Below are 13,564 nucleotides of genomic sequence, written 5' to 3'. Positions count from 1 at the left end.
ATTCTGTAGATATTTCCCTTATGTTTTCTTGAGACGATCTCATGCTGCACGGTCTTTTTTGAGAGAACAATGGGTTTTATCATTTTCAATGATTACCCTAACTTTTTACAGACGCCATCCCGCCCACTTTCTACAGACCCTACTTCAGAATTGTCCGATTTGACGTCTCGGCGATGGAGAAGAATGCATCCAATTTGGTGAAAGCAGAGTTCAGAGTCTTTCGTTTGCAGAACCCGAAAGCCAGAGTGCCCGAACAACGAATTGAACTGTATCAGGTAACTTTTGTGTGGTTGTTTTGGTGGACAGTCAGTTTGAAGTCTTAGAGTAAAATACTTTCTGCCGTTACCGATTTTCTGAGCCGACAGAAACCATGCTGTCCGTTCACAATCGTGAGAGGGGCTCTCATTTGTCATTACTCTGCCATCTGTAGCTCATTCCTCAATCAGGAAGGAAGGAAGAAGCTTTAGAAGGAAGTGGTGAAGCTCTGAGCACATTTCTCCGGTGGCGTAAATGGCTGGAGTACCCACCCTTGGGAGGGATGGCGCCCAGAAGTCCTCCCCCGCAATCTGGAAAGTCAGACAATGTGGGCTTTCCTATTGTCCTCTCTCGCCCTGTAGTTTTCACTCCTTTTTCGTCCTCTCTTTGCTATTTCCTGCCTCTTCGCTAACCTCATTCTCTCTCCTTTCCTTTTTCTGGTTCTACCTGCTCTGTCCAGCTTCCCCCATCCCCATTCCCTGTCTGCCCCCGCCCCGCATTATTTCAGGCAGCCCTGACGTCTCTTTCATCTTCCTAAGTACAGTTGCCGGGCAGCTGGGTTAAAAGATGATGATGATGATGATGATGATGATGATGATGATGATGATGATGAAGTGCCAAGTCACTGACATTTCAGAAAGGTTCTTAAAAGCTTCTCAAGTGGATTACAGGGCAGTAGATCCACATTATCGAGAAGCTGCAAGAGCTGCAGAATCTCAGGCCCCATCCCAGACTCACTGAATCAGAACGCACAAAGTATAGAGCAGAATCTACATTTTTCACAAGACCTTTGGGTGATTTGTACGCAGTTTGAGGCACTGCTCTGAAAGCCCTGAGTCTGAGGAGGGAGGCAGACCTGTGCACGAGTGACTTATGTGTGTCATAATGTCATAGGAACGGTGTGTGTAGAGAGCAGAGTTGAAGAGATTGCACCAGGGAGTTGACATCTGAGCAGGGCCTTAAGAAGCATCTGTTAAGACAGGATGAGGGATGATCATTCTTGACAGACGACCAACCCTTGCAAAAACAGCCTTGGGGCACCTGGGTGGCTCAGTCCGTTAAGCGTCTGCCTTCGGCTCAGGTCATGATCCCAGAGTCCTGGGATCAAATCCCACATCAGACTCCCTGCAAGGCAGGGAGTCTGCTTCTTCCTCTGCCCCTCTCCCTGGCTCATGCTCTCTCTCTCTTTCTCTCTCTCTCTCTCACAAAAATAAATAAATAAAATCTTAAAAACAAAAAAAAACAGAACCTTGAAGGGGCCTGTTGAGGGCACCACGTAGATGGTGCTCAGGAGACACTGGAGGTGAGGGGAGACTGGGAGAAGCTTGCCCTCCAGGGAGAGTGTATGGAGGGAAACTAAAAAGGGTCAAGAAAGCACCAAGAGAACCACGATGCTAAGGAGGAGGCATGGGCGACTATATGACTAAAAAGGGGGCTTACTTGAGGAAAAGAAAGGAATTGACATCTGTTTGAAGAAACTTCTGGTTGTTCTGGATTCTAAACATTTGGAAACGTTGACAATTTGGATGAGATTTTCTTTGTATTTATTATGAGAATGGGGAATTACCATACTCATAAATGTTGTGTATGAGATTACAGAGAATAAGTTTTAAAAGTTATAAAAAGAGTCTTCAAGTTTACTTGTGTGTTCATGAAAAATAATTCTTACTTATTAAAATGAATCCCCAAGGACCTCTTCTTGGAGAACTTCAGATCTCAATGCATGTTCTGAGAGCATCGTGAGGGCGGCCGTTGCTTCCGGTCACCTAGGATAGCTCCAGTGTCAGCTTCCTGGGTACCAGAGACTTTGTTAGACATGTTATAAGTATTTTCTCCATTAATACTCACAACTATCCTGTGAAGCTGGCATGATGAGGTATTCTTTTCTTTTCCAGAAATGACTGAAATATAATTGCAATATAACATGATATTAGTTTAAGGTGTACAACATAGTGATTTGAGGTATGTAGATATTGCAGAATGTTTACCAGGGTAAGTTCAGTTAACATCCATCACTTCACATAGTTAAGCATTTCTCCCCCCTCCGCCGCCGGGGTGAGAACTTTTAAGATGTACTCTCTGAGCAACTTTCAAATATACGCTACAGCATTGTTAGCTACAGTCCCCATGCTGTGCATTACACCCCCAGGACTTACCTGTCTTATTACTGGAAGTTTGTACCTTTTTGACCACATTCACCCATTGAAGGTATTCTTTCTACTACTGTGTTCTTCCTCCTTTTCACAGAGCAAGACGCTGAGTCAAAGAGAAAGTAAGTCACTGGGCCAGGATCACACAGCTAGGAAGAGGCAGGGTGGTCATACCAATCCAGCTGTGACTCCCAGGTGCTCGCTCCTCACCACATCCTGTGCTTTGCCTTCCTCTTTGCCTCAGTATCAGCCAGAATGGAAGAAAAATAAGAGAAACTAGGCCAGCCAGAGGGTGGGTTGATATCTGGAGGGAAAGCAAAGACTGGGTTCTCTGAAAAAGAAGCTAGATCAAAGGTAGCCAGATATATAATTCAAGGTAATTAAAAAAAAGAATAAAAACAAAAACATGATTCCGTGTTCTCTCTTTGCTTCTTTTGCAATTAAATTGCTTTTATATATCCCTGTGTATGGACGATAGCAGCATCGTGGATTGTTCTACCTGGCTCCTTTTCAACTGCCTGACTTCAGCATATTGAAGACAAGATCTCTTACGTCTTGTTGCCTCTAAGATAAGCTGCCAAGTCACTGTTATTCTTAGGCCTCTGACCCTGTACTCCAAGGGGTGGCCTCTGATGATAGCAGAACACTTGCCTTACTCTTGGAAACCCTCTCATCGCCCGGAAGGGATGTGTCCCTTGCGGCTGGTAATTTAGAGGACCTTTTAGTGACTTCTTCCTTACTGACTTCTTAGTGGCCGTGTACCTTCTCGGAGGTTATTGCCGCACCGGCTCTCCCATCGCTGGGGCAGCAAGATCCTCACAGATTGGAGTCCCCAGTTGGAAAAGGTTCAGCCTACGATGGAAGCATATTGTATGAGGAGGGTGAGCGTGGGCTGATTCACTGTCACTGAACACAGGAACCTGGAGGAAGATACTGTTAGAGGGAAAGTAAGGAAGGCAACAACTCCTTATCTATCTGGAGCTCAATGAGGCAATAGTCTCACCTCCTGAAACACGACTAGGAAAGAAGTCAGAGACCCCTGATCACCCTCACAGAAGACACAAAGCGCACACACAGCTGAGTTAGCGGAAAGGCAGCCTTTGGCCCTTTATTCACTTGTGACCAGGTTGGTCATCTCTAGGACCACGAGAAATTAGAAGCGCTGAATTGGAAGGGGAGGGCTGGAGGTAGACGCTTTGACAGAAGCAGATGATGCGTTAGACTCGAGATTTTTGCCCGCGCGCCTCAGTGATGCTAGCCCCGAAAATCAGGTCACAGAATGAACGCAATCCTTGTTGCAGACGCTTTTTCAAATCTTACCCTGTTTATAGCTAACTCTGCCCTGATAGCAATGGCATCCCACCTGGCTCCTGACGTCTGCCATGGTGTCTTTATTTGGAGTCCCATTTTTGGCTTGTTCTCTGACTTTCCACTTGCCTTCAGGAGCCATTTGGTGGTCTTTGCAGCCTTCCTTCAGGAATCAACTCCCTCTTCTAGCCCCAGTACGGAAATTGGTGCTTATGATAAGAGCCTTGAATTATGAAGGTGAGGTTAAATTATATTCAGGAAACTGAATATATGCAATAAAATTTCAGAGAGTTTCATGTTCAAAATTGCTGAAGTCTTATTTTTGGGGGGAAAAAAAGGCTTGGTGCTTCAGTGGGGAGATCTTTAGCTATTTGGAGAGCTCCACTATTCAGGAGAACAAAGCCTCCGAAGTTTCTAGATACTTTTGATTACTGTATTACTTGACACGCCATTGACATTCTACTCCCTAGAAGAAGAAGGGTAGGATGACTATGAATAGGTTCTCAGGCTGTTAGATGGTTGAATGGATAATTTATTAGAATTCCTCAGGGCATTGGTTTTAAGCAGGGGGAGAATGTGTGTGTATATGTGAGTGCACATGCAAGTTCATATGCGGGTACCAGTGCTCCCCCAAGTATGAAAGCCCTGTGGGAACTTTTATAAGGACCGCCCACAGTACCTATCTCTAGATTCCGATTCTCCCTAGAGAAAAAAAGAACTGCTTCTGGACAGGTGTAGTTTGCAAAGGCTCTCAGATCTTTGGATATGATCATTCTTCATTCTCCATTGGGAATCACAGATTTCAGGCAGGGTTTGGGGGTCATTCTGTCCCATAGGATGTATACAGGTACTCTTTCTTGAGTCAGAATACCAGGCTATAAGGGCCTAAGATAGCTTTTCTGTGAGTGAGTTTGGAGTTTATCTTGTCCAGGGCTGTGCATCTGTTGATTCTCCCTGCCTGGGAGCGTTAGGATGCCCAGGCTTCCGTGGAAGTCACATTTAGCTTGGCAAGGGAACTCGGAGTTCTCACTGTTCTCCTCTTTCTACAGAATAGTCTGTCAGAACTTTGATGAATGGCGGTAAAATAAAGCCTTACTGAACTTTTGTGATGTTGACAGACTCTAAATAGCATATACTGATGTGATCATGGAATGACTTCAAATATACACCAATACTGGAGAGAATATGAGAGGGATAAAGCCCTTTGATATATGAGGGAAAAGAAGAGGAAAAAAAAAAAAGGATAAAAACTGACCTTTTTCCAAATGGGAATGACCCTTACCATGTTTTTAAAGCCTTATGCCAAAGGCAGCCTATTTTGGAATATGATCAGATAAAGCTCCAGTGCTCTGGGAATGCCTTCGAACTTACAATATTTAGAATAGCTCCCAGCTCATTTGGAAATTTGAACACATCTTTCTTTGATTAACTTGCTCCTATATTTATGATTAAAATCATGCCCAGAGTTATGAGAGAGAGAGAATAGGGAAGAGAAATATTCTTCAAAATGAATATCACCAACATGAGCAGAGGCACCTGCCATCTTGGGCTGGGGTAAGTTCCCAGTTTTACAAGAGAAGAAATGAAGCCCCAAGAAATTAATAACGTATGTATGGGCAGTCATGACTTCATGGCCCCATGAGACCACCAACCCATACTTACATTAGCTATCCTGACTTCAGAGGACCTTGGAGCTTTCAGATATTTCTAGCTTCCTCTCGCTAACTCACACCCTTTTCACACTAACTGCTCATTTCAAACTTTACCACCTCTAGGATAATAAGACTTGTACCTTTGTGACTGTTTTGACAATCTGTTCACTGAATAACAAGCTACCCCAAAATTTCGTGGCCTCAAATAACAATCCGTTATTTGACACTATGTCTCAAAAGGACAGTCTTTCCACTAATAGACATATACCCAAAGTACTCTTAAAGCAAAAGTTGGAGGATCCAGAGATATGTCTCAGAATTCATTTCTTCCAGAAGGGGAGCTGTGAGAATTTAGGGGCACGGGGAAGCCTGCTATCTTGGTTGGACTCCTTGGGTAGAGCCATCTGTCGGACTCAAGAGATTCCCTTGAGCCCAACAATATTTACAGCAGGGATATCTGAATAAATCGGATTGAGATCGGAGCAGTTTGGTTAATTAAAATGCACAGCCTTTTATTTAATCATGTTGGAACTATTTTTATTGTGTTTCGATGTGTGAACGAACATCCTGGGATTTGATGACTCCATCTGTGCTCTCTGTTCACCCTTTATGAGGCAACATGGTGGAGGGTTCAAGGGCATGAGCATCATGACCCGAGTTTCCTTAATAATTCCTGATTAGCTTGATGTTTACCATAAGGGCAAAATGAAACAATGTCTCTAACTGCCAGATGGAGAGTGGGCACTCAACATACCCTAGTTCACTTCCTTCCATGTCATCTTGTAGATTTTGGCTTCGAAGGCTTTGATTCCTCGAAGAGGAAGAGCCCTCGACAGAATTACCTGCCAGTCAGTTGCCAGATTATTTTTAATATCAATTTGTTAGCTTCAGACCACTAATAAAATCATGCAAAATAACTCCTTGGGAGACAATGTGATGTCATGGGTTCATACATCATAAAACATCAGAGGAAAAATGTCATCTTCTTGCACAGCCCTGGTAGGAGGTCATTAGCATTGTGCCCGACAGCTTGGTAGAATAGTTAATCTGCCGATGGGCCCGTTGGTCAGTAGAAGATAAATGTGCTAAAATGAAATAAGCTCAGGTGGATTTCAGAGGAATTCTGAACCCTATATATAGAATAGATAGATAGATAGATAGATAGATAGATAGATATCACACATATATGTTATAATCTCTGTAAAAGCTTTTAAACTATGCACACCCCTGAGGCTTTAGAGTGAAAATTCAAGGTTGATGGCCTAGGCCTGCTTTTGAAGGGACTCTAATGCTGTAACATGAAGGGTGAGGTTCCTGTCACTACAGGGAGCATGGCACTAACAGGGTTAAGAAAAATTGCCCCCCTTTCCGAACCCCAAACACGCACATGTGCGTATGTGCATATGCACACACATACACACACACACAGGGTTCAGTTTTCTTTTCTCATATTGCCCAAGGGTGTGTAAAAGAAAAAGAGGTCAGCCAAAAAAACTGTCTGTTAAATTAGACTTGCAAAAAGTGCTACTGAAAAAAGAAAAAGTTATCCTGTGCTCTTGTTGTGCAGAATTTTACAGCATACGATCCCCTTAATGCTGATCCTCACTCCAGTGCCGCATTGGCGACGCCCAGTAGAGGAACTCACTTTAAAAAAAAAAAAAAAAAAGCCATGAGGTATATGTAATAAACACTTTGTTTGCACAAGGCTACTAATATCTCAGGTTTTTTCAAAATGATCGAATGACAGGCTTGCCTCATAAGGAAATTGGATCGTTATCATTTGTGTTAAGTCGTGACGTTACTAAGTGTCGGTTAACCCTGTGAGCAGACAGGACCCCAAAAGTCATGCGAACAGTAGTCCTTCCCCACTGTATTTGAAGAAATGTTGATAGTCATACAATAGTAACTAGTAATTTTGTGTGATATGATTGTGTAACAATATTGATAATTATCACTAACACACAGCGCACCATGTATCCTAGGCACTGTTTTAAGTGTTTTATATAGATTGATTCATTCAATCCTTATAATAACCATCTGAGGTGGGTTCTTATCTTCATTTTACAAAGGAGGAAACTGAGGCATAGAGCAGTTAAGTAACTTGCCCAGGCCCATGCAAAGGCAGAATTTGAACCCGGGCAGTCTGGCCCCAGGGACCATGCTCTGGATCCCCTTGCCCACACTAGCAGGAAGAACGCAGGCTCTGGAGTGGGGCCAGTGGGAGTTCAAGGTGTGGTTTTGCCCCTCTGGAGAGTCTGAGGAAGTCACGTCACCAAACCAATTTCCACATCAGTAAAATGTGGGTAAGAACACCTACTTGGCCCAGACTTTGTAAAGCAAGGAGAGAATGCATGGAAACTCCTAGCACAATGTACTTCTACTCAGTGGTTACTGATTATTTTTATCATAGTTGCCAAAGCAATGAGTCTGAACTTTTGTAAGAAACAGTCTCTTCAACTTATGATCTGCTCACAGTCTCTTAAAAATGAGAACTCACCCCATCTCCATTGCTGTGGGGCCAGGCTCTCGGTGGCCCCAGGAGGTCGCTTCAGAGCCTCCTGAAATGCTATTTTCAACCCAGTTCTGCTCTTGGCCGTCTCACTCAGTTGCTGATGAGCAGCTCCAGGCAGGAAAGAAGAAAATCTTTGCAGGGGTGGGGAGGGGTGTTGTTTGGGTTCATCTTCCACCTCTTCTTATTTATAAGCGTTTTGGTCTTACAAATCACTCATGTCTCTGAGCCTCAGGTTTTCATCATAAAATGCAGGTAATGGTTCTTGTCTAATGAGTCACAGGGAGGAGAATGCATGTGAAGGGTCTGGCGCATTGGATGCATAAGGAGTGCATTATTATCGGGGTTTTGCTCATCATCCAGAACATGGTATATATTTCCCCTAGATATGGCTTGTGATTATTAAAACCACTCTGATTTTTTCAGTCATCTCTGGTCGGACGAGGACTCATCGGGCCGATTTCCTGGTACCAGTGGGGCAGAGTGGGGTTGTGGGGAGCAGCCGTGGTTTTGGCACTCTGTGTATTTGCTTTATCAAAACTCTCAGGGCACCAGGGGTGGGCTGGAGGCCATGATGTGTCTTGCTTTTCTTCTCAAATGATTATAGAGTGACTGACCCTAGTGGGGTGTCTTTTTCCCTCATCCCCGGCCCCTGTGACGACCTCTCCCTGTGACTACCATCATACGAATAGGCGTGATATATATGCTTCCTGGATTGATTTTCATAAGGCTCCATTTAAAAAAATACCATTGGGGCGCCTGGGTGGCTTAGTCGTTAAGCGTCTGCCTTTGGCTCAGGTCACGATCCCAAGGTCCTGGGATGGAGTCCCACATCGGGCTCCCTACTCAGCAGGAAGCCTGCTTCTCCCTCTCCCACTCCCCCTGCTTGTGTTCCCTCTCTCTGTGTCCCTCTCTCTCTCTGTCAAATAAATAAATAAAAATCTTAAAAAAAAATAAAAATAAAAAATGCTATTAACGTCTGCCAACTCTTCAACAACCTCCACCAGGGCAAAAAATGGTTCTGAGGGAGGATCTATGTTTATTTCTTGATATCAACAGTGCTCAGATTTTTTTTTTTTTTTGGAACTTCTCTTCTAGAACTGTGTTCAGAGCCTACAAATACATAATTGCGAATTCCTTCAAAGGAAACAAATCCAAACTTCTGAAAGGCGGTGTTAATTTTCTAAAACTGCCAAAGTTCTGGTGAAGAGGAAATTGAAAAGTAATTAATTTTCCTACGTGATAGCTGTTGTTAAAAGATAGATCTGAAATCCAGCCGCTTCTCATCTCTGCTGCTACCACCTTTGTCCAAGGGGTTTTTGCCTCTCGCTTTTGCAGTGGCATCCTGGCTGGTCCGGCTGTTGCACCCACCGCCCTCCGGCCCCCTTAGAGAGTGTGTGTAGTTAAGCGTGATTCCCGCTAAGAGATATTGATCAGATCTAAATCCCCTGTTCAAAGCCCTGTGATGGCTTCTCACCTCACTTCGCCAAGGAGCCAAAGTCCTTACTGTGCCTGGACCTGTTTCTCACTAGCCCTCCAGCACCCCAGCCCCCAGCCTGACTGCCCTCACTCAGGCACCTCCCCTGCACTGGCCTCCTGGCTACACCTCAAACACCTGCTCACTCCCTCCTAAACTGAGGCCCCTGTGCCCTCCTCCCACATTGTCCTTCCAGCTCTCTTCATTCCCTCAGGCACTTCCTCGGATGTCAGCCGCTTAGAGAGGCCTTCGTGGTCACCCTAACATCTCAGGGCCCCTCTTCCCAACATTTCCTACCCCCACTCTCCACTGCACGCTTCCCCTCCACACCCCTCATCATTCTGCTGTACTTGTTTTCCTGCCCCATCTCTATCTGGTTTATAGTCTCACCTCCACCCCTAGGGACAGATTCCCCGAACGGTGCGTGGTGCATAGTGGGCATTCAACAAATGTTTTCCAGGGAATTGAAGAAACATTTCAAAATGAGATTCAAGTACAAGGAACTGTTGTGAAATAAGTGTGCAATATCACGAGGGGACTCTTGAGAAATATTTTTCCTTTATTTGGATTTGGAAATTCTGCTACATTTGTTTTAAAGGTATCTAACTGTTGAGAAAGTAAGAAACATATATCTACCCATTTTTTGTTTTTTATTCAGAGCTAGCCCTGGTTAAGTGGATAATAATGATGTAGGTAAAAAAAAAAAAAATTACATAAGAGATTCGTGAAACTGATATTCTTAGGTAATCCATAAACTCTCTCTGCAGAAAAATCAGGCTCATTACTTTATTTTTTGACTCATTGCTTTATAATCTCACCCCCTAAATTAAAGTTCTCAGCTGAATATAAGAAGGGCCTTAAACTGTAATGTCGGCCATACGTGTTATTGGTAGTCAGGAAGCAGGAAAGGGTGTTGGAAGTGTGGTTTTCCAGTATGTGTGTGTTGGTGTCAAGTCAGAGTGAAATCGGAAAGGGAGATCAAGGAAGAAAATCAGAAGAAAATCAGAATCAGGCCCCAGAGAGCTTGCAGCCGTCTTGGTGGGGAGACTCCTTCGTCCCATAGCAGGAAACAACTAGAGTTATCAAAATCCATAGGACTAGGTTGTGCGGTCCAGCCTCAAGGACTGACGTGACTTGAGGTCTTGACTTAGTTTCCCTTCAGATGCTGTCACTGAAGGCTGTATTGCACAAATCTCTTTCTTGCCTGTACTCATGTGACTTTTGCCCAGTTGAATCGTTCTCTCTGCTGTGTGATTCATAGATGATGGTCTTCTGACTGCTCTTAAGCTGTGACATCTGAGAGACTTTCTCTCCACACAAAGGACTCCTTCATCCCTCAGACCTGTGGAAATGAATTTACTTATTTATGCATACATGCAGTCAACACAAAGGCCCATCTGTAAAGAATGAAAAAAAAGTTGAAGGGAACAATAGAGAATTATAAGGTGTTTTCATCACCGAGGAAAGGCTTTCCTGTGTGTGTGTGTGTGTGTGTGTGTTTGTAGCTTGAAGACATATCTGGTGACATTTCCATAAAGGTCATTAAAGATCTATATATGCCATTCTTTATCCTAATTGCACACAGATACGTATAATACAGGAACTCTGTACCATAAAGAGAAAGACTTAATATAATAACATAATAATGTAGATCTCTGAGCTCCAGAGAGACTGTATTTTTATGTGTGTCTTTCTTTTGAAGCTGATCCGTACTCCATGGGAGTTTACTCTGCAGGCTCTCTCGAAGCTCTCGTGAGGGATACGTTACTACAGCCTCTTAGAGGGATGCAATTTCAAAGGAGCCAGGGCAATTACAACACAGGCCAATGGGAGAAGCAAGATAAGTATTGGGTCTGTTAAGTCTCTTCTGAAGGACAATCAGGCAGTGTGTCGGTGTGTTAAGCACCCCCAGAATGACCCAGCATTGTTCGAGGAGGCTGCAGTTGAGCAGGAACCGAGAGTTACATTTATGCCTCAGGGGAAGAAAAGCCATTTCTCCTACTTCTGATTCTCCGTAAAGCCCTGCTTTCTGTTCCTTGAAAATTCCCCTTCTTGCTTTTTCTCCCTTATTTTCATTCCACAGTGAAATATATTAAATAGAAAGGGTAAAATACAGTATAACGTTGCTTACACTGATAATTCTTTCTGTCCTCCTTGTCATATACATATCTATGATATATATATAAACACACATATATGTACAACACACACGCATGCATAATCTCTGTGATATGTGTGCATAAAATACCAAATTAATAGTATAAAAGATGGATTGTTTAAGGGCTTATTTGTCACTTTATTGTGTGTGTCTTTCTAATGAAGTCTGTTAGTCAACAAGCATTTACCAAGAACGGACTGTGCAAAGACTTTGTGGAAGAATCAGAAAGAGCCAGAACATCCTTTGTTTTGAAGGACTTCATGGTCAGAGCATTTAGAACATACCCAACCCAGTGTAACCTACAAACACCTATTGTGATAGTATGAACTGTGTTCCCTCAAAAAAAGATATGTTGAAATCCTAATCCCCAGGACCTCAGAATGTGACCTTTCTTGGAAATAGAGTCATTGTAGATACAATCTGTTAAGTCAAAATGAGGTCCTACTGCAGTAGGGGGTAGACCCTTCATTCTATATGATTAGTGTCCTTATAGGAAGATGACCATGTAAAGACAGAGACACACAGGGAGAATGCCATGTGAAGACACAGGCAGAGATCGAAGTTAGGTAGCTTCCAGCCAACGAATGCCAAATATTACCAGCAAAACACCAGGTGCTGGGAGAGGTAAGGAAGGATCCCCCTTGGGAGGCTTCCCAGGAACATGGCCCAGCCAACACCTTGATTTCTGACTTCTTGCCCCCAGAACCACGTACCCCAGAGAGTACATTCTGCTCTTTTAAGCCACCCAGTTTGTGGTGCTCTGTTCAGTCAGCCCCTGGGAGTCTAACACACTTACCGGAGCAAACTCTCCCTAAGTTCAAGCTTCTGGTGCTTAGGACGGATGGAGGAGCCCTGCAGAGAAAGGAAGATTCCATTTATTTGTTCTCTTTTGTAATGACCCAGTACATCTCTGTGATCTGGACTGTGTTCTCACAGTGCCCAGTATTCTTGCCAACCTTTCAGATGTTAGTAGTTACCTTTTTACTTTGTTGATAGTTATCTCCTTGCTCCCAGTCATGCCCTGCATCAGTGACCTCATTGTGGCCTGTGAATGCATGGCTTTCAATTGTTGGGAGACCTCGTTCCCTTCCTAGAGCGTGTGCTCTTTTAAGAACAGGGACCATCTTACTGTCCTGGACAAAAGGGCAAAGCCTTGCTCACAGCAGGTGCTTAATAGCTGTTGAACTAAACTGGAGGAAGTGAGCTATAAAGTAAATTGGAACAGCTGAATAAATGAGGACTCGGGCATGTATAAGATGCCCAGCAATTATTCAACAAATGAATGAATAACCAAACCAATGAACTGATCATATAAAATATTTCAGAACTTATACATTGGTTTTGCAAGTGATATTTTGGAGAATCACCTGTTGCTCCTGCAGAGAAGCCAAGAAACACCTTCAGGAGTGTGCTCTGTTTGTTTGTGTGAGAGGAAATGTTGATAGTAGCAAGATTTCAACCCAGAGAGTCAAATCTCTAAAATTAAATCAATGAAGCCTCCAGTGTCTGCAAACTAGAGTACAGGGATTATGGAGATGTAAGTAAGTACATGTTTCCCTCTCTCTTTTAGGAGCTGGCTATTCCCTTGGAAGAAATGGACATTTATGCATAGGCAGGATGACCCGTGAGGCCACTATGTTCAAGGGGCTGAATGCTTGGCACACACAGTAATTGCTGGGGGACTGGGACAAGAAAAGGGATTTCAGAGTGAAAGTAACCATTTCATTGAAAAGCGGGGCTGAAGAATAGAAAGGTTTTTGCTATTGTTAAGTTTGTTTTTGTTTTTAAGTAAAAACTGGGAGAGTGGGGAAGACATTCTGATAGGGATACTAGTCTAAACACAGAGTTGGGACACAGAATATGTTTTAGGGATAGTGTTTAGATCAGTTTTCTAGGGATGAGAGGCGAGTCTAAGATGATAGATTGGTGGCAAGTTGTGTCTTAAATACTAAACTATGGGATCTGGAGTTTATTCACTAGACAGTAGAAGCTGACTAGTGAATCTGGAAGATTTTGACTAGATAAGGAACATAATTATAATAATAATTCACATCT

The 13,564-nt window shown here is 43.4% G+C and overlaps 1 protein-coding gene across 3 annotated transcripts in view; it reads left to right on the top strand.

Annotated features, from left to right (window-relative positions):
- Positions 1–13,564, top strand: part of TGFB2 (transforming growth factor beta 2) — an 80,398-nt gene that overhangs the window by 50,739 nt on the left and 16,095 nt on the right. For all 3 annotated transcript variants that reach the window (XM_035010116.1, XM_035010114.1, XM_035010115.1), the window contains one exon: positions 112–275. In XM_035010116.1, coding sequence (XP_034866007.1) covers positions 112–275 — 164 coding nt within the window. The remainder of the gene's footprint in view (positions 1–111; positions 276–13,564) is intronic.

This window comes from Mirounga leonina, unplaced genomic scaffold, assembly GCF_011800145.1.
Source record: "Mirounga leonina isolate KUSES-001 unplaced genomic scaffold, KU_Mleo_1.0 Mir_154, whole genome shotgun sequence".
Taxonomy (NCBI): Eukaryota; Metazoa; Chordata; class Mammalia; order Carnivora; family Phocidae; genus Mirounga; species Mirounga leonina.
The sequence above is the reverse complement of the archived record's forward strand: the minus strand, read 5'-3'. Positions and strand labels throughout refer to the sequence as shown.